General features: G+C 40.1%; 1 protein-coding gene across 1 annotated transcript; it reads left to right on the plus strand.

The window, feature by feature from the left end:
• The first annotated feature begins 3 nt into the window (after positions 1 to 3).
• Positions 4 to 21632, plus strand: LOC106950531 (probable G-protein coupled receptor 22). The gene is made up of 2 exons (XM_015037457.1): positions 4 to 448; positions 17047 to 21632. Exon 2 carries the CDS (start codon positions 17172 to 17174, stop codon positions 18858 to 18860), a length of 1689 nt encoding a protein of 562 aa, XP_014892943.1. The 5' UTR covers positions 4 to 448; positions 17047 to 17171; the 3' UTR covers positions 18861 to 21632.
• The last annotated feature ends 1999 nt before the right edge of the window (positions 21633 to 23631 follow it).

Below are 23631 nucleotides of genomic sequence, written 5' to 3' on the forward strand. Positions count from 1 at the left end.
TCCATCCTCTCTGCCTGCCCTCCCCTCCCCGTCGCCGTATTGGTCGCTGGGATGGAACGACTGCGCTCCAGCGTGCCGTTAGTGCACGATCATGCCTGCGGCCGGTCTGCGTGTGGGATGCTGTGCAAGTCCGCGGCTTGCGAGAGGGACAGGTGTTGGGGTGCCGTGTTAAAGAAACGCTTCAAAAACGCGGGGAATTAGTGGGTTAGTGAGCGGACAGCATCACTGTAGCGGCTGTAGCGCTCTGCATCTGCAGGCGCGGAGGGTTTCCCCCCCTCCCGCTGTAATATTTATGACAAAACGGAGGCGAAATATTCCGGTCACGTTTTTGGCTGACAGCCGGCTGTCCTGGAGAGCGCTGGAGTGGATCGAGGGTCCAGTGCTGGAGAAGGTGCAGCGCACCGACACCTGCAGTTCGATGTAAAGGGAATTCCCACGAACAAAACTGGTAAGTTTAACACTTTGTCTTTGCCACTTCTTCTCATGAGACAATTTCTCTCTCTCTCCCTCTGCTATAAGCTACATTAATCCACTTAAGGCTACTGCAATTTTTTCTTTACATAAAGTCTTATCGTGATTCTGATATGCAAATATGCATTTTGCACATTCGAACTGGGAAACTATGTGAAGGATTCAATGTTATAATATAGCCACTGTAAGGACAATTCTGTGTAATTTGACACAAACAGTTGCGGGGAGACCTATGCAACTGTTGGGACTGCGAACGGGGGGAAGCATCAACACAATCAACAGACTTTCAATGAGGCCTTTAATAACATCGTCTTCATTTACAGACGAAACACTGAATTGGTTTGCCAAAAAACTCTTTGAGAAAATAAGGACTTTTCCAAAAAAACGTTTTTTGGAAATATGCACAAGTAAAGGTACAAAAGGTCCATTTCCAGTATCCTTTAGTTTCATGCATTCGCGACGCGACGCTTACCATGGAGGTGGTTCCTCTGATCGTTTTAATTGCAGCGTCTCAATCAGCGTGTTTTCATGTTTGATGTTTTGGGGCTCATAAAAGTGCTCGGTCCTGCACCTCTGTGGCTGTAGGTGAGCTAATATAGCACATGAGATCAAGACTTCACTGTACCTGTAACAGTAAAGTCAGCGCCAGAGGCTGTTCGTGCAGAGATGCTGCCCCATTTTTGCACACTGAATATAGTGGGGGTATGCAAAAGGAACTTTTTCTTTGTTTGTTCTGTAAAAACTCAGATATACATATATATTTTTTTTAATAAATACAACGCTATATTTTTATGGCGATCTCAATATAAGATGATGTTGATTCTGAAAAGCTTAAAAATGCTCATTTTTGTTGAATTATAATGTTTCAGACGATCAGATGGAGTCCAGATTTCTTAAACACCAGCGAATGTTACTTGCTATTGAATTTGGAACCTCAAATCAGAATCCAACTTCCACATCATTAGACAACTCAGTGACTGGGTGTCACAAAAAGCAATGCAAAAACTACCATTTTGTTCAGCCCCAAATGATGGATCACTTTTTCCCATGCTCCGATGTCACCCCTTAACAGGTTGACACCCTGGGTTGTGTGCCAGATTGCCCATGTCAATGGCCACCACTGTTCAGTGTCACTGCAGAATGTATTATAAATTTCCTTTTAATGGTGTTCATAGCTGTTCTGTGGCAAAAGCAGAGTATCCAGCTTCCTCTCTATGAGGGCCTTGTGCATACTTGAAATCTCATTTTGAATGTTTGACAAATGTACCAGATGTGTAATAAATGTCATGAAATCTTTTATTTGACATTTACATTAACACTCCTGCTGTGAGGGTCACAGTACATACAATAACGATCAGTTTTTACGTTGCAGTTTGGGACGTTAATAAAATTGGCCCCTGCTTGTAATGAAGTCACTTTGTCGTCCAGAAACTGCCAGACCAAATAAGTACATTACAGGAATAAATCAATTTACTGAACATAATTTTTGCACTGAGACAAAATGTCTCTGATAAATAAATCAGAGTGATATTCTTATAAATAAATAAATAAACATTGCATCCCAGGACTAATTAACACATAAATAATATGAAGATAGATATTCTGCCACAGAGTTAATTTACGAAATGTATTATTTAATAGGCTGGCAGATTAACTATAAAACAAGAGGGTTTACATGCAGAAAGCTGAAACATGTAAGCATAAACAATAGAAGCGGCTTGATTCGTTTGTGGTTTAACTGAAGGTAGACGTCCCATTCTTCTCAGGACCTCCTTCAACCTCAAGTCGTATCCTTAGAAATTATTTTAGATACCAAAAGGTGAGTTGAAATCTTTTTCGTTCATGTTGTGTTTCTTGCTCTCTGCAGCTCTGTATTATTATTTTGTTTGTTTTGCACTTGGTCTCCACTGCCTCTTTCTTATCTGCTGCAGACTGGTTTAATACAGATCTTGTAGTGTAAGCTGTACAATAAGAACAAGTTTGGTCTGCAGTGCTTTGTGAAGCGCATCCCACTGCAGAGAAACGTCGCACCTGCAAAGCTAGGTCATATAAAGTGAATACATTGCTTTAGTTTTCACACCTCGGCCTTTTAAAATCCAGTGATTTAGTTTAGATCTTGAGAAACACAGTTTTTACTAGCAAGTCTTTGATGCATCTATTGTTCATACCTGCTTATTCTTGCTGGAGGGTTTCCTCCAGCAGCCATTGGGCAAGGCTATACTGTGGGACAAGTGACCAATACGTTTTGGACTGTAAGAGGAAGCTGGAGTCCTTAGAGAGGATAGACTGACACCCGGCTGGAGTTTAGCTCCAAGACAACAGTGTCATCCACTGCTGCAGCCTATAAAGAACTTCAAACCAAACTGTAACTGTGAAAATTGACTCTTTGCATTGTGTTTTTTTGCCAGATGGTGGAGTACATACTAGCAGTTTTAAGAAATATTGTGCCATGTATGATCATTAATTATTTATAGAAGGACCGGAGGCAATGTCACAATGTTTGTGTGAGAAAGAGAGCAGGCAGCGCTACACAGCTCCGCAGTTAAGTAAGATTTCACTAATATTTCAAAACAAAGACAAGGATATTTGAATTCATGTCTTTCCTTTTTTTAATGCTTTGCAAAAATTTGTATTAGTAGTGAGACCACTGTATCTCACTAAGATTGCCAACATTTTCTAGTCCAGTCTGTCCGGTGACAGAGAAAGTTTGTGTTTATTCTCACTTAATTTCCAAACAGCTTAGTGTCAATTCAAATAGCTCTTAGTCTCCTTTATTCTGTAACAACTTCAACACTAGAAAAATGTGGTAATTATGACCTGATGGCATTTGTATGGTGTCTCAGTTGATTGGGAAACGATCTGCTTTATACCACCCAGCTGCAAGCAGGACCACTCAATCTAGTACCACTTAGAAGTACATGTTTATTACAGTTACATATCATCATCAACATGTATTTCTTGTAATTTACATTTTTTAAAAAAAAATCAACCAATTCCAGTAACTAGCTAACTTCTTGGTGTGTACCGAGTACAAACATTCAAACTCTGATATTGTGATTGAGAATATCTGAAGGTGTTAATCCACACTGAGATACATCCCAATGTTTTTCCCATTCTCACTCTCATTAGAGGGTTAGCCTGTGTGTTTGCTTTGCATATGGGTCATTGTATGTTTGCATCTAAAAATGTATTTATAGACGAGCTTTGATGCTGCTGGTGGGGGGGGGGGATATTCCGCCACACGCGTGTCACTCTCTTACTAAAAGCGGCAGCACAGTTGAGGGAAGCTGTCACATTTGGTTTTGGCGCGGTGAGAAACAGGAGTACTGTACCTCTGATGTGACGTGCTGATTGAGAGGTCTTATTTACTTTTTCAGATGACAATGTCAAGACGGTTGTTAGGGAAATTTTTAGGATTCCAGTGTGAAAAGCATGCAAGGTTCTCCAAATAATCCTGCATGCACTTTGACTGAAAATGTGATATAAAAAAGGTATTCTTTCTTTTAATTTTTGCATTGTTTTTCTTATCTTCTTTCCATCTTTCTGAGGCTCTTAACCACTTAGAAGATAGGTTAGGTAAAGTTAGAGGACATTAGTGAAGAAACAGCATCATGAAGAACAAGGAACAAAACAGGCAGGTCAGGGATAAAAGAGCTTAAAGCAGAGTTACTTTAACTAAGAGGCCAGGCAAGGAGAGTATTAATCAGAGAAGCACCCAAGATTCATGGTAACCAAGGTTACCATTAACCTGCAGCTCCACCCTCTTGGTGAGCTGCAGAAATCCACAGCTCAGGTGGGAGAATCTGTTGGTTTGCCAACTATTAGGAATACACCCCATAATTCTGGCCTCTATGTCAAAATGTCACAATTTCTGGATTACTGACTGAAAAACCATAAGAAGTCCCCTCTAAAGTTTACCACAAGTCATATAAAAAACACAACAACACATGGAAAAAGATGTTCTCACCAGAAATTACCAAAATTTAGCTTTTTGGCCTACCTACAAAAATATAGCGTAGTAAATACACAGCACAGTAAATACTAGTGTTGCTTTCAAATTTGCATCAGCAGAGGAAAGCAAAAGTCTCAAAGCAGCTCTTCCCTCTAGATGGGATATAAAAGAATAAGGGTGATGGTGAGAGTAGTGTGCAGGAACAGCAGACAGAGGGAGGATACAATGCATCATTAGAAGAGCAGAAAACTGGAGAAGTCATGAGAGGAAAGCGATAATAAGAGAGGAAGGAGAAAACATGCGCAGGAAAACCTGCATCCACTTTCCTGGCCATGTTCTAGATATAATCTTAATATTTCAACATGCACATTGCGATGCTGCTCACTCACCTGCTGCAAAAGTGGCAAACTGACAGCCATAAGATGAATACAAATGTGAACCTAATTTATGTTACGCCTCCTGGAGTGTTTCATTTAAAAGTCCCTTCATGCAGAATAAAAAAAAAAAAGAATCTATCAGTGTTATTTGTGCACAATCATGTCCCACACGTGTTGTTTGCCCCCTCAGAGTTAAGGTTTAACCCCTCGCCTGCCATTATGTTATATCATAGTTGATGGCCCTGCAGTGAAGCTCGTCTCCTGGCCAATGATGTCCTGTCTACGGGAGATAAATGGCATTAATTGAGATCTAATTGCCCTCCAGAGTCAAATAGCTTAATCATTTCAGCCTGATACTGACTACTTCTGCATTCTCTCATCTTTTTTCTTTTCATCAGCTCAATTTTCCCCATTGCTCGTTTTGATTGGCCATAAAACATCTTTCTCCCAAACCTCTTTATCTGCTAAAACTGAGTCATTCGTAGACGTCGGGTGTGAGCGCGCTCCAGAAATCTGGTGCATAGAGAATCTCCTTTTCTCTGCAGACTCTGAATGAAAACAGTGTCTAATTAATTTTAAGCTGAAGGTTAGCTCTGCATGAGCCCAAAACTGTCCTGATTACCATTGATTTTTTTTTTTTTTCTATCTGTGCAACAGAGTTACTAGTCGAGTCAGAGTTGATGCATGGAGTTTTCTCTGTTGTGCCGTGGAGTGACGATCCCATCGGGGCCTTCTGTTTGCCCGTGCTCAAACATGAAACAGTGCTACACATATTCCTGCGGATGATTTGACACAACTTCACTAATCTACCACTCTAATGAGCCGAGAAAAGACGTAATCTGCTGAGAGGGTTCTGTTGAAAATCAATACGTTTAGAAAGAGTCTTTGTTTACAACATGGGCTGCACAGAACACAATTACACAGCTTCATCTTTATATAAACCAATTTAAGACAACCACTTTCCGCTTTTGCTCTCCAAGTTGTCAGAAAGAACTTCACGTTTGCTCTCTCCTGAATTTATTTCAGATGTATGAGCTTACAGAACACGTAGGAAAATCCAAATTTTAGTTATGAAGCGTTTCTAAAAATGAAGATTGCTTTTGATCTCAGATTTTTTGAGGGCCACCATGGCGGAAAATCTCCTAAGCTCACTGTTAGACCAACTATTTTTAAGAAGTATCTGGGCTTTTTCTTGCCCTTGCATCTAAAACTAACATGTGGAGTGGATTCTGGTGAATTCTACTGGGAATTTAAATTTGTGTGCTTTTCTGCAATGAGACCAACCCTGAGCTTTTCTGCAGCAAACACTCCAGGAGAGTTTGGTGGTCAGGGAAGGGTAAATATTTGCCTACTGCTAAGTATGGTGGAGGATCTGTGATGCTGCGATACTGCTTCTCTTTAGCAAACCCTGAGAGCCTTGTTAGAGTCCAGGACATCATAGTTTATTGAAAATAAAACCCTGTGCTGTAAATGAAATAAAGTTCTCACTGGGACATTCAAAATGTTATTAATCCAAAACATTTTTGCCAAATCGATCAATCAGTCACCGGACACAAACTCAGCCTTCGTCCTTCTCAGTCCTCAATAGACCTAAATCTATTGGAAAGCTGTAGGGTGAGCTGAAGAGGAGACAGTCTAACAGAGGATCCAGGACTAGGGATAATGTGGAGAGATTGTTTGAAAAGGAATCGTCAAAGATTCCTCTGTACGCTCCAACGTAATGAAATGTTGTCAGAGGAGACTAAGTGTAGTCCTTTGCCAAAAGGGTCTTGTAGTATAAAGTACTGCCAGCAGAGTGCAAATAACAACCAATGGGAAGAGCTTTTGTCCACTTACTGAAAAAAATTACTTACTGTTAGATTGCTGTATATTTTTCATTGTGAGATTATGCAGTTGCAATAAAAGATGAATTGACTTAAAGTTCTTTTTTTGTTTTTTTTTGTTGTGTTGCAGTGGTCTTTGCCCCGTTATCTAATTGTTTTTAAATCTTAGCCTGTCATTCCATGCAACATTTGTTATGTTACGTTTGTTGCCAGCTCCAGCATAAAAAAAACGACACAATGGAACAAACCATGATAGCTGTCATTTTTATTAGCAAAGGAAGCTGACTGAGCAGCTTAGCATTCCCAGTTGTAAGAAACCCAGAAACGCAGCAAAAAGACGAGAAATTTTTCCTGCTTTTCTCTTATCTTTAAAACTTTCATTGGGGGATTCAAACAATTTAGCAAATTGGTTTGATGAAAAACTTTATTGCAAGTTTTTTGGAATCCCTGTTCTCAGTTCTCAGTCCAGCTGCTGTCGCAGGTTGATCAGGACTTTATTGTCGAGGAGAGAAAAGTAAAGTTTCCCCGTTATCTGCTCCCATCCTCTGTCTGTGGGAGACTTTGAGTGATTGTGTCTGCGTGCGCTCGGTGCAGCATGTGTGCTCAGGTCAAAGCTACTGCCAGGTGTTGCCATCCAGCTGCTGCTCCGCTGCTGTGTCACAAGAGAACCATTAAAACGGTGGCAGCCCTCTTTATGTGAGGCGACTATTTATTCACAGCATTCCAGCACAAAGCAAATCAACACAGGTGGGAAGCGGTACACAGGCCATTTCGCTCTGATGATTGCATCCAGACAATTAATTTACCTCCTAATAGAAAGTGCTATTTGATTTAATTCAGAGTTTATTAAGGCCACAGCTTGTAAGGAGTTTGACATGGATAGATGGTATCAGACGTCGCTAATCCAGAGCAATCTCCTAAATGCGTGTAAAAATAAAAATGTTATTTAGTGGTTTAAAAACAAACACAATGGATGCTGATTTATCTATCCCTCCAGTTTCTTCTTCTTCTTATTTATTTATTTTTTGTCTTACATCTACACTAATCGTTGCTATTTTCTACAATACTATACCATTTTAGACATAATTTATCTTCATTTCACAAGCTTTCACGCCGGGATTTCTTTTTTGTTTCAAAGAGCGGTGATTGCATGACAGCCTTGATGAGTGCATATTGATGGGACGTGCGTTTAATAGCAAAATGATGTAGCCAGGACGCCACTGGTGGATGGAGGGTGCAGAGGGGTGTCTATAAAAATGGCAGAGCTAAATTAAATCCACTGAACACACTGTCAGGTGGTAATGATGCCTCATGCTGGTTCAAAGCTGTCTAGGGAGCAATGTTTCTATTTCTATGCATAGCCATGCCGGCTGTAGTAATTAACCTGTCCATTGCTTCTTTACTGATGTTCTGGTTTTGCATCTGCCTGCCAGAATAAAACATATAAGCATGCATCTATGAATAGCATTGTAAGAAAACAATTGATGCCTTTAAGGAACAAGTTTTATGAATAATTAGAGATATTTTGAGAAATCAGCAGCTGAGTGGCTTTCAGTCAGAAACTCAGATATCCAATTTTTTTTCTGATTGGTGAAAGCACCACAGTGAGCGCCGCCTGATTGCTGGCTACAATGCTCTTTGGCGTGGAGGTTGTTACAGAGTGAAGACACTCAGCACATTCACAGCCATGGCAAAACATTCACACCTTTTAACAAAAAAAACAAAACTGATTTATATTAAAACCAATACAATTTCTGAGGTGTTTGATTTAGTTTGGCATTTTCTTTTTATGTTTTTGGGTTTAACTTTCTGTTTGGTCTTTTATTCAGTTGAAGTCTGATCCTGTTGTCAACATAAGTTTTTTTTTTTTTTTTTTTTTTAAATTTAGCATCCATGGTTTCTTCCTTTGACGCACCTTGTTGATACTGAAAATAATAATAAAAAAAAGAGTCATGTCACTTCCTTCTCCTTTGTACAGCCGTGTTTCTGAACTGAATTAGGGTCAAAAACCCTCTGGGTTGTTCAATGCAATAAAAGCACTGAGTAAGCAATTTGTTTTATAGTTGTCACTTATTTAAATATCGTTGCAGCAAAAGTAAGCAGATATAAAATGTGGCAGCTGATCTCTGATTTGTTGTAAACATACTAAAGTCTCACTTCACACACCTCCACTAAAGTAAACATTATAACTTCATCAAATTTTCAAGTGCTCTTTTATTTAATATTCCTAATTTATTTCATAAAGAGTTTTTTTTTTGTCATGAACTAATATGTCAACTTTATACATTAAAGTATCTAACTCAGTCCAAAAACACAGGAATGGTTTAATAAAAATTCCTACACAGTAAAGTAACTTCTGCAATTCATCCACGTAGTGAGAGGAAGGTTTAACATATAACAGGCTTTAGTTATGGTGGTTGTCGGATTTGGAAAGTTGACAGTCTTTGTTAAAACCTGACAATCTTAAAGGGAATACACATAAATAATTATGTTTTTGAGACTTTAACCTTGCTAACTTTTCTAAGCGCTGATTAAAGAAGTTAAAGACGGTCTAAATGTCAATCCTGTAATCATTTTGCTTTTTTTTTTTTTCCATCTTTACAACATGTTTCCTTACATGGCAGCATAGCTCCTCGTCTTAATTAATGAGCGTTCAGGGAGAAACTACAAATCATAATTTACTTCTCTTCTTAAACCTACTCATATCTACTTGAGGACACAACTGAGTCAGCTTAAATTGCTACAGGCAGCACAAAGATTTTTTTTTTTTTTTTAAACCCAGAGATCATAATCAGCTGCAAATTTCTGATCGGTTCAGGTCTATTAAAGATCCCTGTGGGAAGTGACATGAACATATTACAAAGTCTCAAACCTCAAAGCAATATGCTGGTTTCTAAATAAATGGTGAAAAGGGAAGGCAAAGGGGTGCAAGTGGGACTGTTCAGAAGAGAGATGGATTGTGGCGGTGAGCAGGGAACAAACATTCCTCTCCACTGAGCACACGACTCAGCATCCATCTGCACACCCCTAAGCCTTCCTTCCATCCATCATTCCCTCATTGCACCTTCATCTTGTTTTATCTGTGCCCACTCCAACCTCCAATCCCGGCTCTTCCTAACTTGTCTCGCGGGGGGATAAGTGTGGATGGGGATTTGGCCATTTCCTGAGCACAAAACATGTCGTTCACCTCGAAAAGCAATCCATCTTGTGTTGGATCTGCAGGGAGCATGCAGGCAGGGAGGCAGGCAGGGAGCGAGTGCAGAGGGGCGGGAGGTGGGTGGTTGTGTGGGTGAATGGCAGCTACCAGTAGCATTGTGAAATCCGTGTCACTGGCGGGATCAGCAGGATTTCTTATAGCGCATGTGAAAACTTTGCAGTGCCAACAGTTGTTTGGCCTCATGAATAGTAGCAGGGAAGGTGTTGAGCTGGAACATGTGATGAACCGTCTGAGCTCGTCTGCTTGTCACATTTTGAGCAGCCGCACCGCTGAGAATTAACAGCAGGTCTTGATCTGAAAAACATTAGATGAAGATGTTGCTCTTACTGAGGCCGGTCTGCCGCTCGCATTTCCAGGCTGGTTTGTTGGACGTCTGCCAGGGATGCTGCTGCCCAGCTGGAGGACGCTCGGCGTTAGCGCTGTGAGATGAATGGGGCTGGAGAAATTAAGGCTTTGATCAATTGTTTCACTGCGGACTTTAGGAATACCTAAAACAGCCATGAGTCAGCGCTCTGTGTAAACCATCAACCTCGTTGCTTTCTCCCTGTTTTTTTTTTTTCTCCTTCCCTCAATTCAGTCTTCTTCTGATTTGGCTTGCCTCCGTCTCTCCTCTGCATCTCTTTCTTTCCCAAATGTCATCTCTGGGTGACAGTGGCGTAGTATCAAAGAGCAAAACCTTCTCATCTTTTTGTTCTGACATATCACAGCTTTACAAGAAAAGGGAGGCAATTCTCCACAGACATTAGGCTGAAGAAGCCATAAAACAGCTGATATACTTCTGTCTTTACAGCCAATGTCCTGTTAGGAAAGGGACAAAACCAGCTATGCAAACAGTTTTGCTAATTCTACATATTTATGTGATTGTTAAAGTTTGTCTGTTGCTGTTAGGATGATTAGTTGAATGGCTCAGTAAAGATTGATGGTGTGCATGAAAGTACTGCCAGATCTGGGATGTGACCCAGCTTTGAAATGATTAACTTCTGTTGTTGATCCAAATCCAGGCTCTCCATGTTCATCCCTGGAGTCTGGGAATACTCTTGTTGTCCTCACCTAAACACTCCTGACAATTTCCATCCATCAGGTTAACCTAAGAGCAGAGATTTACCATTAAAAAGTAGATGACTTTGTATGCAGTGACTTGCAAAAGTATTCCTACCCCTTTATTATTATTATTATTATTATTATTATTATTATTATTATTATTATTATTATTATTATTATTATTATTATTATTATTATTTTGTCTGTCCAGTAAACTTTGGTTTATTGGACAGATTTTGTATGTGGAAAATCAATAAGTGGTGCATTTAAAAAAAAAAATTAATAATAAGTCTCAAGAAAAATCAAAAGTCTGGGATGCATTTGTATTCAGCCCACTCTATTATGATCCCCCACACTTCTTAAGTCGCAGAATTTGTAATTAGCTGTGTGTATTTTAATCTAGTTTTTTAGGGAATATTATAGAAAATTGCAACTTAATGACCAAGAAAGGCGAGAAATAAAGTTGTAGATTCACTTAAATCAAAGGTGGCAAAACTTTGGACAAACTTTTGAACAGCCCTGAGAACAATGTTCAAAATGATAAAGAGTGAGGTGGTCCGGTAAGGTTAGACTGCAGATGAACTTTCTGTCCCACAATCAAACAAAACCACATCACCCTCTACCTATGCTACCTACCTATTGCAGCAAAAGTTGGTTTCTGCAAAGTATTGGCTCCCAAAGATATTTAAATTGTGGTCATAACACAAAATGTGCAAAAATTTAAAGGGTGTGGGTACTTCAAAGTTTTGCAAGATACTGAAACTCTGAAAGGGCTTTACTTGAAAAGGAAGAAGGATTTCTGAGCACACGTATCTTTATACCTCTCATCTCACAAGTGAGTAATTAGCACCTCGTTGCAAACCTTACACACTGAAATCACGGTCCTGTCTAGACTGTCAGAGACCAAGATGAAAGTCTGAGCGTGCTCTCTTGAAAAGTGAAGTACTTTGAAAAGCAGCAGGCAGAAACATCGATAGGTGGTAGCAGCTCAGCAGACAGTGCTTACAACAAAAGATTTCATAAGGTCTCTCTGCCTCGTTACAGAAGAGAAAGGCTCTTTCTGCTGTTTATCAGAAAGGCGCTGATCATAAACCGTTGCTTCGTGTCTGCTGACCAAGGTGTGATTAAGTAAATAAATGACACGCACACACACAAAAAAAGAGAGTTTGACCAAAGATGCAAGTTTTATTTTGAAATGTTATTTTCCTGATGCACATTATTTTTTCTTAGCATTGTCTTTATATAAAGCTGTGCTGCTGTGTTGTTATCTTTTGCATTATATTCTCAGGAGGACCTAATCCTCTCATTCACCCTTGCTTCATAATGTTTGTTATTCTACCAAGCAGTGGAAGTATGTCAAAAAGCTCCTCGCGCCGCGTTGTGTTATGAGCTACCTGAACAAAAGTGGGTTTTTCTGTTTGTCTTTTGGCTCAGAGGACGTAATCAAGCCTCGAGCAGGAAATGTATTGTCTGACTCAGGAGTGCAAATTAAACACAAGCATGGGTTTTGTGTAGGGGTGTGCAGGGCGAACACAATCCTGCCAGAGAAAAGAAAACAAAAAGAAGCAGGCTGAACTTTTCACACTTGAACACGCAATCTGCTTTAGTGTTTACCCCCGTTATATTGTGAAAAGAAGCTCGACAACCTGTCATCTCCTGCTGGACACCTATAATAACCCTGGCAGCAGGGTGCTGGGCTCTGCCAGCTCGTTGTTTCAGACCAAATCACAGAATCCATACAAAGTCAGACACCAGATGTGATGGAGAGGAAAAAAAAAGAGAAAAACATCTGCCAAGTCAAAGTAAAGTCTTTATGCGCTGAGCAAAGCAGTCAGTTCATTTATGCTTTGGACACAGGATGTTAAATGAAGTTGTTTACTGAGGTAATGCCTACATGTATTCACACAAACCCTTAGTCACATTCAAATCGGAGAAGATCCGAGTCTTCTGGAAACATTTCATTTCCTATTAGGCATGGGCTGGTCGATTCCAGCCCATGTATCCCAGCGTAGGCTCTTCCAAGCTGTCATACATTATTTTAACCTTGACCTGCATGATGGAAACCTCCCTCCTAAAACACAGTATGTTCGGATCATAGTTCCGAGAGTAAAAACTTGTTCTGTTCATGCCTGATGTCTCTCCTGACCATTTTCTTTCTCTCTAATGTGAAAATCACAGGCCTGATTGTAATTTACAGCACAGGAGTTTCACCTTGTTTTCAGCAATTTTCTGTTGTCACAACTCGCTCTGAAGCCTGCCTTCTCGGGGAACAAACCTCCCTGAAGTCGGAGCCTGATTACAACAAGCAGACAACAATAACAACACAAACTTGGTTTAAAACAAAGAAAGAAAAATAGAAAGATTTATGAAGGCTACAGAGTAATTGCTACATCTTTGTTTCCTACGCAATAGGATTGCAGATTGCAAAATATTAGAATGATACGTTAACTTAACATTGCTGTTTAAAGATTTGTCTGAAAGGCACAAAACCTACTAAAGCTCATCGCTCTGTCTGAACACTTTGATTTTATTGCTCCTCTGTAGAATATTGTGACTTTTCCCGCCTGCCGGTCAGAGTCACAGCTGCTCTTATGAAGGGCATGTGACATTTACTCTTGCTGAAAGCTTCCAGACATTTTGTTCATCATTGTTCGAGTTCCTTTGTAGCTCTTATCAGTTTATCAGAGTACTAAGTAGTCTTTATAGCGGCACTCGTTCTCAGACTTTCCCTCTTTGTGAAAGGATAAAACAGTGTCGTTGAAAGCTGTTCCGTCTACTCCACCCTGCAAAATCGTTGCCTTGTAAACATTTGTCTTGGAAAAAGAATAACAGTGTGAATGTTACAAAGCGTTCAGATCATTTAGATGCTCTTGCTACTGATATGACTATAACGATATACTTTTAATTGGAAAACATTAAACTATTCCAGGATATGGCAATAACTCTAGCTATTTAAAACTTTTATGCTTTATTATGTTTCCCAAAGGAATTTCTTGTGGCAGTTTTTAAATTACAAACCATTGTGTGCTTTCTACAACCACTTAGTTTTTGCATGAAACACCAAGAAATTAGAGTGTTTCCAAATTCTTGTTTCCTTTAAATATTGTTTAATCTTTTATAATAAATGAAAATATTCATTTGTATCCATCACAAGGGAAACCTAACCACTTTCCGTACTTTTATAGTGTATTAGCTTGTTCTTACTATTATGTTATCACCTTATTTTGTTTGATAACGTGCTAGAATTTGAATTTTGGCTACGGCTACATTTATTTTTCCTTTGACAAGTATTTAGATGCACTCAGTGGCTCGTTCTAAAAAAGGACCATCAAAAATATCTAGTGCATGTATCTAATTAATCTTTTTTAAGACTTGTAAAACCACGTGTCCTATGACTCATGTAAGTGATAAAATTGCTACTGGCTAGTCAGAGTGGGATGTAAACGTGAAGTTTTCTTTGTCTAAATTAAATCGTTGAATTGAAATAAACCAATGTTTCTCTTTTTTAATCTGCTCAGGTTGTTCATGTAGATTATAGATTAAAGGAATGTAGTAAAAAAAATTAACAAACGTTTAATGTTTTGAAGTTTTACTGTCAAGGTTGAGTATGCGATGTTAAATTAATAATATCCTCTCAGCTCGATAATGTAGTCTTTTTTATACTGATGGAGGAATATGGATAATGAAATAACATAAAGAAAAAAACTTTTTACAATAGTCAAAATGAGACTATGTGACTGGCAGAGGATATGAAAGGGCTGTTTACATGCTTCTTTTCTTCAGGCTTGTGAAAGTGGCAGATCGATGATGCTTTAAATCAATGTTCCAGCACCACTGCAAACCCCATAAAACCCATTAGTGAATTAAGATAGACCACTGCTCTGCCTTCAGGTCCTTTCCATTTGATGAATGGGAGACATAAAAAGAAAAAAACTGAAATGAAACAAACAAAAAATGGCAAACAAGAAGGTGTGAAAAACAGTGACAGTTAAAGGCAATACCAAAGACAGGAGGTAAGAATTACTGCTTTTTGATTCAGACACTAAAGCAACCTTTACAAGGCTCCTGGGTTTTCTGCGACCATGATTCACCCCCGTCCATTTGCCTCGCAAAAACACACAACCGGGTTAGAAATCATCCCCCCAAAAAACAATCCAGATGGGGAGGAATTACTTCAATATTTATCCTAAACTCTAACAAAGCTTTGTTGGAGAGAGTGATACATATTTCAAATAGGAACAATGTTTCAGTCATTCTGCTGTAAACTCCTTTACTGCTCATATTTTTTTTTTTAACTTTTATTAGATTGTAACTCATAAACTTTCCATAATACCTGGAACCTTCAGGGTGATGTTTTTCCATATATATATATATATTTTTAATATATATATATCAAAATCTTCAGCTTTTGTGGAGTAAATCCTCCAATCAAAGTGAGGTTCATGTTAAAGGTAGAATATAATATTAAACCCCTACAAATGTTTGAAAGAAAAGAGTCAAACTGTTGCTGTGTGTGCATTGTGCAGTGTCGTCTGGAATTGTTTTTTCAAGTTTGGAAGGATTTCATTTTGCTTTAAAGAACCTCGTTGATGCAGTAAGGAAGAAAGTCTCAACCCATAACACGTAAAACTTGTCACAGCTGTATCTTTATGTAGAGCTTGGCAAAACTCGAAATAGGTTATGAAAATTGGCCAAGAGGAATTGGTCCTTCATTGGTTCATTTGATTAAGTCCCTTTTCCTCTCATCGTTGATGAAGGTTATTGTCCATTTAGTAGTCTAAACCCAACAATGCTGCTTGAAACACATATAAAATACAAAGATCTTCTCTGCAGCAGCTCCCTCTCCTTTAGTTTTTAGGATGAATTCTTTCACTTCACGTATTCTTACTTAATTTATAAAGGGAATATTCATGTTTGGTGAGGTTTCTAGATAACAAGTGAATAGTTGTGATAAATATAAAGTTCACCTCGGTTGGAATAGCCGATGAAATTGAAATGGGAGAAGCGAGAAAGGCAATCCACTCAACAACATCTGATGCTAATTCACATGAACAGCACTGGCAGTCGAAACACACATGACAATCAGTGCAGGGGAGATTGAGGTTCATGGTCTGGAAAAACACCTTAAAGGATCTGTGCGGTTTAATATCTCACATCTACAGGGTAGATTATTGTTATCTCTTCAGTGTTGAACAAAGCTTACACTAAGCGTAACAACCTGTGTCAGTCATTAAACTGGAGCGAGAACAGAGTGGGAAGACTTAAAATAGATGTATGAGAAAAGAATAAAAGGGATTTGTGGAGGGGGCACGGCAGTCAAGCAAGTCTGTTTCTGATAGCATTGTTTATGTGGTACTGTCTGTGGATCATTGATCCATTTGTCTTCATTGCGTCCCCATGTGTGAACTATTAGCTGCTGCAGTCCTTTGCTGGATCTTCTGTGTAGATAAAAAATGCACTTTCTCCCTGACAGTCCAAAAATGTCCCTGCCTCCTCTGTTTATAGTGCCGGATACTGACAGTAGCTGGGGGATGTGCTTACCAGAGCTACGAAGCAATAGCTATTGTCACAGGCTCTGTTGTCGGAGCTGTGAGAACAAGCAGCCATAGTTAACATGTACTATGTCAATGACCTGTCAGCACTACGGATAAGCGGCTTGAATCCAGGATATTTGACAAAGCTTTAGCCTGCATGTATAGTTTCTGACCCACATAATGTATGCTGTGCAAGAATGAGTCAAGCATCCACCCACTCACTCTCTAAAGAAAGGGTTTTGCAGCAGAATCCACTGTGGTATGTGAATTAAGAGAAAAATGAGCATTGGGGTTTGTTGAAATACGAATTAGTAGGGACTTTGTCATCAATGCACAACAAAACACGCTGAGGCCTGCATGTAAGCTACATCTTGCTCCAGAACCTCTGTAGCAACAGCAGCCCTGTAAGAGATCATGGGACATGCACAATAACTTCAGCTGCATGAATTCAAAAGAGCCCCAGCATCACAATCGCACTCCACGTGTCAACTTGTAAATCACGACATGTTTGACTTGCACCTGTAACAGTGTTATTTTTAAAAATAAACATGAAGCGCTGCTGGATCATTTTCTGTCCCTTGCTAACCTTGCTAACTTCCTTTCTGTGTATCTGCTCTGTTTTGTTTTGCAGCTACAACCTCAGATCTGGTTATTATCTCCAACGCTGTCTCATCTGAGCCAGAGCGAAAGGAAACACAGACCATGGTCAGGTTTGGCGGCTGCTGTTGCTATGCATGAAGGGCCGCTGTGGTGTCAATGGAGACCGAAGGCTATCGTGACCTCCTGGAGACCAGCGATGGTCAGGGGGTAGGCCTGCTGGACGGAGGGGGAGAGGTGGGCGTGGAGGAAGGCTGGAACACACCCTATCCCGTCGGTTTCCAGGTGTCGTTGACCACTATCCTCGTACTGGAACTCGTGTTGGGCTTCAGCAGCAACTTGACAGTACTTGTCCTCTACTGTGCTCAGTCCAACCTGGTGGATTCAGTCAGCAACCTCGTGACGGTCAACCTCCATGTGCTGGACATTCTGGTCTGCGTGCTCTGCTTGCCGCTGACGGTCGCTGTGATCCTGGTACCGGCAAATGAAAGTGGACTCAGCAGCCTGGCCACACTTTGCTGCTTCCATGAAGCTTGTGTCACATTTACGAGTGTTGCTACAGCAGTCAACGTATTGGTGATCAGTTTGGACAGATACGACATCTCAGTGCGTCCAGCCAGTCGCCTGCTGACGCCTAGGCGTGCTGCGTTACTCCTGGCAGCAGTGTGGGCCGTCTCTCTGGCTGTTTTCTTCCTACCCTTCCTTGAAGGGGACTTCTTCTCTTCATCGACTGAGGATACTGAGGATGAGGAGCTCGAAAGGCAGAGCAATGACTCAGAACTCAACACTGGGCATACTCCCATCTTTTCTTCTATCCCTCCTTCTTTATTACCCACTACTCCGCCCTCCTCTCCTCCACACCACCTGCCACCAGTATGGCAAAACAGGACACTGCTATGTGTTGGAGGGCAGGGGTATTACACGGGTATGGCAATGTATTATCACTTGTTACTCCAAGTACCCTGCTTCTTCATAGCTGTGGCAGTCATGCTTTTCACCTACTCCAGGATTCTGCAGGCCCTCAACATCCGCATCGGTTCCCACATGATGAGGAACACACGGTCAAAGGACTCCACCTGCAGGATACGCTGCAGGAGGCAGAAGAAGAAGGAACTCAGCCTGCCAACAGAAACAGTGTCTTCTAACCAAAATCAAAACCTCAGTCACCCTCCACTCATCCCCTCTGCTACCCCTACTCCAACATCACCTCCACCATTGTCTTCCATGCCTCCGGGGATGTCAGATAGTGGGGCCACAATAACTACTGTGAGCACCGCTGCAACCACCCCTATTGCGACCACCCCGGCGACCCCGGCTTCTCCTACTCCCCCTTCGGCGTCAACTCGAACCCATGCCACCACACCTCTGCCCGCCTCATCCATGGGTGTACAGGCCTCAGTTTCAGCTATCATCGCTTTGAGAAGGGCAGTACGCAGGCACAGGGACAGACGAGAACGTCAGCGTCGCGTCCTGAAGATGTCCCTAATCATCATATCAACCTTCATGGGTTGCTGGGCCCCTCTGTCTGCAGTCAATGTTCTGATCCTTTGCATGGGCCCCAGTGACGGCCTGGTTGAGCTGCGTCTGTGCTTTTTGGCCATGGCTTACGGGACGACCATATTTCACCCTCTGCTTTACGCTTTCACCAGGCAGAAACTGAGGCGTGCCCTCAAAACACGCGTAAAGAAAAGGGTAGTATCGCTTCTGCAAGTAGACCCAGCTCCCAGCGGGGGTACTGTGATTCATAACTCTTGGGTCGAGGGAGGAGGCCAGAGAAAAGGTCGCAAGTCACGAGTGGAGGCTAGTGATGGCACTGATAGATGCCTCACGGAGGCAGTCAGAGAATGAGGCTCCTCTTCGAAGAGCAGTTGCATGTCTGAGAGTGCTGTTTGAGTTTAGACAACTACATGGACCTTACTAAGCTGATGGAGATGGATTGCTTGTACATTTGTGAGTGGGTGTGAGGACAAATGAGCAGCATGTAGTTTACAAGGATCAGAACAAACACTTTGTCCTCCAGTGTTCGGCAGATGTGGAAAGAGGAGAGCCTCAAGCTTTTACGAGAGCTATCTTTTCGCTCTCCTTACATAAGCCCTTACAAGTCCACCACTGCCAGTAGGCAGACATTATAACAAACCTTGACATGACTACTCCGATTGCTAGTGTGATCCCTTCATGTAACGTAAGGGTTAAATATCTGCAAAGACAAACAAATCAGCATTGCTCCTCCGTGCACTTTTACCTGCATGTGCATGTACATATGCACAGTTTAACACACACACACGCACTTAACGCACATAATATAGTCACTATCTGTGAAAGCACACAAGTATCTACCTGCACACATGTTCTCAGTGACATTAATACTTCTGAAAGACCTTTATTTTTGTTTTCATTATTTTCATGCCTTAATTGAGTTATTTGTATATTGTCATGGTGCTGAATGTCCAGCTGTATGTTTACAACAATGTTATCAACACAGAACGAAAGTATTTGCATCGAGTGCAGAAAGTATAACAAAGTACTGCACCAGTCAGGGATAACATTATGACCAGATGAAGCTAATTGCTCTGATCATCTCCTCGTTGCGGTACCTACTAATTCTGGCAGACATTTACGTAGCCTGTATGAAAAGACAAATATCCATTCTTCCTCACTGCCTGATGTTAAATCAGACAAAACTTTTTGTGTTTTTTTTACCTTTTTTTTTTTTACTGCTTTTTGAATTCATAAGATTGTAGACAATGACTTTGTCCATTTCAAGACCCATTTGTAACCAAGATTTCAATTCCTGTCCCGTCTTGAAGGAAGGGGTATTGTGAACTTTCCAGGCATATGGAGACAAAATTGGAAAGCATAAGGTTTTGAGTGAATTTAAAGAGGACTAAATTGCAATTGCTAAATGAAGGGGCCAGAGTATCCCTTATAAGCGATGTTGTTTGCTGTATGTATCCAAAGTGGACCATGGCTTGCTGCTTCACCAGCGTTTTGACTCCAGACTTTGACACCTTTGCAGCATGTCTTCTCCCTCTGTTCATATTCTGTCTGATTATTGTCAATAATGACCACCAGTGAAATAAAATCTGCAGAAGAAAATGATGAAGAGAAGAGAACATTCAAAAGGCTTCGCCATGGCTGTGTGATTCAAACAGATCAAGAAGCTTTTGTTCTTTCCGATACAAAAGCTGTATATACCTATCAGGGTACCCGTCCTGGTCATAATGTTATGTCTGGGTGTAAATGATTAAAAGCGTAGAAACATAAAGTTTACATACTCTGATAAAAATTACCAGGAAAAAGCAAAAACAAAGGAAAGAAATGAAGAAAAAAAAAACAATCAGATTCTAGTTTAATTGTAGGTTTGCAGCACTTTTTAGAAAAATGTGTACAAAATATAGTTGAAAGGCATGTTTCTATTTTATTTTTTTTTTCCAGATGAGTTTTAATGATTATGATGAAGGAGGGTTGTGTGATTGTGTCAGTATGTTTGCACATTTGTAAAGACTGGGTAAATGAAGACATATCTGTGTTTTAGCCAATGAATATGTGCAATAAAACACATGTAAAGCAATGACCCAACCACCACCACCAAGGGTGTGAACAAAGAGAATGCTTTGTTTTCTTTTTTCTATATGTTATACAGTTGTTAGGAAAGGACAAAAGGAAGGGGACTTTTTTGTCTTCTTTCAAAGAGGAGGTTGCTGAATATTAAACGTATATAAATAAATATGTGGGGCGTTTTTGTAACTATATGTATATGAAAATTCACTGTAACACCATTGTAACAGCATCACTACAGTTTCAAAGAGGGATTTAAAGGGCAATACTTTGTGAAATATTTCATTAAAACTGTCTGTGAAGCCAGTGCAGATTAACAGCATAAAGACGAGGAACCAAACCAATGACCTCTAACAATGGGACGTCTCTTCATGTTATCCCTTAGTTGCTCTGGACGGCAGCTTTGAGGGAGCATTTTAAATGATGACAAACAGAAACAGCCTCTGGACTAAGACCTGAACACGTCACACAATATAGTCTCTCTTTCTCCTCAGGGCTTTGTGTATCATTTTCAAACTGGCTTGACAAAAAAAACAACAAAAAAACAAGATAATAACAGCAAGCAGCCCTCAGTCAGCTGTTGTGATATGAGTGTTAGAGTAGGTTGCGGTTTTTGTCACCAAGTAGATAGAGTTCACTTGAAACTTTGTATGAACTGAAGACTTGGAGGGCTCCTATGGCTTTGGGCTTTATTCTCCTTTCACCTCACCCTTTTTACACAACTTGTGAGCCAAACAGGAAGACAATAACTCTTGTGTATCCATGTACATTTTTCAGGGATGTAAATACTTAAGTGTTTGTTTTGTGTTTTAGTCAGAAATCCCTTTTGCTTTGATCACGATCATCTGCCGGACAGAAAATCAGTCGTTGTGAAAAACTCTTAATGAGCAGGAGAGCTGTAAAGAAGAAATATGTACGTGTAGTTGTGTTAATAATGTATGTGTGTACACTGTAATTTACATTTATGACATGTGTATAGAGAAATATTAGTATTGTAAAAGATTTATAATATGTGCTATTGTATAGAAAATAACTAAATCTGTATTAAAAAGGTCTATCTCAGTTTACTGTGTCCATCGTTGTATGTTTAACGTCCATATCAGAGCTGCAGCTCACTGTAGGGTGCCATTTGTAAAGTTGCACAGTGAAATTTAACTGCAATATATATATTTTTTTTCTTTACAGAAATGCATTTTTACAATAATGGAAAACAAAAGCTCTGCTAGCAGATGAACTTGCAAATATCACAGGAAACGATGTAGTGTTCCTGCCTGGCCTGTAGGAGGCAGTGCACCATGTGCTTATTGGACAGTGAACATGTGATTAGAAGCCTGTAATCCATGCATCTTTGATTTTCACAATGAGCATATTTGGTTTTAACACTCAGCAGCAGCAACACAGATAAAACTGTTGTTGTTGAGCTGTCCATGGTTGAAAGATCATTATGAAATGTTTGGGTTTACAACAGACATTGATTCACATTTTGTTTCTAAAAGTTTCACTCTAGGTCCTGTTGTCAAACCTGTGCATTTAAAACACAAAGATTTTCTGTCTTCAAAGTTCAGCATGTTGATGATTTCCCCAGACCTTGGTTATTATAGCTATTTAAATTGGTGTCGTCTTTTTATCGTCTTAAGCCAGTCTGCCAATACTCGCCCAACATCTGACAACAGACAGCCCCTCTGCATGCTGACCTACAACCACTCCAACAGTCACTTTCATGGCCACCCACTTAAAAACATCCAGAATCTTGTCATGAATACTGTTTCTATAAACAACTGTGAAAGAATAAGTTGCTTTCTGGAGTTCAGTGAATTACAAAGGGATACCGTGGTGGATGCCAGCTGTGCAATAAGTCCAGGCATGAAATTCCCTCACTATTAAATATTTCACGGTCAATTCTTAGAAGTATTATAACACAGAGCACAGTCACCGGATGCAGAGGCATTTAGTGGCAAAGGATCTTTAACTTTCTGCAGACTCAAAGGTTATAAATCTCCAAACCTCATGTGACCCTCAGTTCAACTCAGTGACATCACCAGGCACTATGCAAAGAGTTGGATACAAAGAGTCAGATGCAGCGATGTAAAGCACAAATCTAAAGCAGCAGAGAAATGTTCATTGTCGTGGAAAGTCATAATCCATCTGAGTATCCAATGTGCCACTCTGGGTTTACAGTAACAGTTCCCCTAAAGAATAAAACTTACCTGTCTGACATTCTGTGGCAACTTCATGCTCCCAACTTTGAGGGAACAGTTTGGGGATTTCCCAACCAGCACACAAAGCAAGGTCCGTGAGAACAAAGGTTTGGAAGTTTAGTTATAAAGAAACTGGCTTGCCTGCAGGTCAACTTAATAAAGAACCTGTGGGATTAGAGCCAGTCCATCCGGTTCCAACATCAGTGTTATTCAAAACTTTCTACCAAAGTATTTTATTCTATTATGCAGATAGATTGTCATGAAAATTCCTCAAATTACATATATTATTGAATTTAATTATACGCTATTGTCCATAAACTTTCCATTACACCCTATTGCAGTTTTATTTAATGGAGTTGCATAAGCACTTCTCTTTACTGTAGACAATGGGTCGAGAATAGAAAATGGCTTTAAATCACTACCTGTCAAAATAGGTGCAAAGCATCTTCCTGGTTGAGAAGTATTGACATGTAGGAAACATCCTCTAGAAGACTATGAGATTTCCTACCTGAAAAGTTAGGTATGAAACATCCAAAACTACATAATGACAAACAGGCAAAACGACCTGCAATGACGATACCCGTCCCTTCTGAAACATGACATGATGGAGTCAAAGATGTTCCCCTCAAGATTTGCTGTTATGATTTTATTTGAGGCTCTTAATTTATTTAATCTTCAGTCAACAGAATAATTATTCATATATATATAACTTTTTTTATTAGCAGCACATATACAGATTTAGCATTGTCATGATAGTTTAGTAGTTCCATTAGAAGGTGTAAAAAAATAAGCAGATGTTCTCAAACATAACAAATAAGAAAAATGTTAAATATTTCTAACCTTAACAAACTGGGGGTCATTTT

Source organism: Poecilia latipinna, unplaced genomic scaffold (genome assembly GCF_001443285.1).
Source record: "Poecilia latipinna isolate Pla-1442-1.1 unplaced genomic scaffold, P_latipinna-1.0 Scaffold24, whole genome shotgun sequence".
Classification (NCBI taxonomy): Eukaryota; Metazoa; Chordata; class Actinopteri; order Cyprinodontiformes; family Poeciliidae; genus Poecilia; species Poecilia latipinna.

What these genes read in the sequence shown, in the direction of transcription:
- LOC106950531 (XM_015037457.1), top strand. Translation starts at nt 17,172, where the DNA reads ATGGAGACCGAAGGCTATCGTGACCTCCTGGAGACCAGCGATGGTCAG.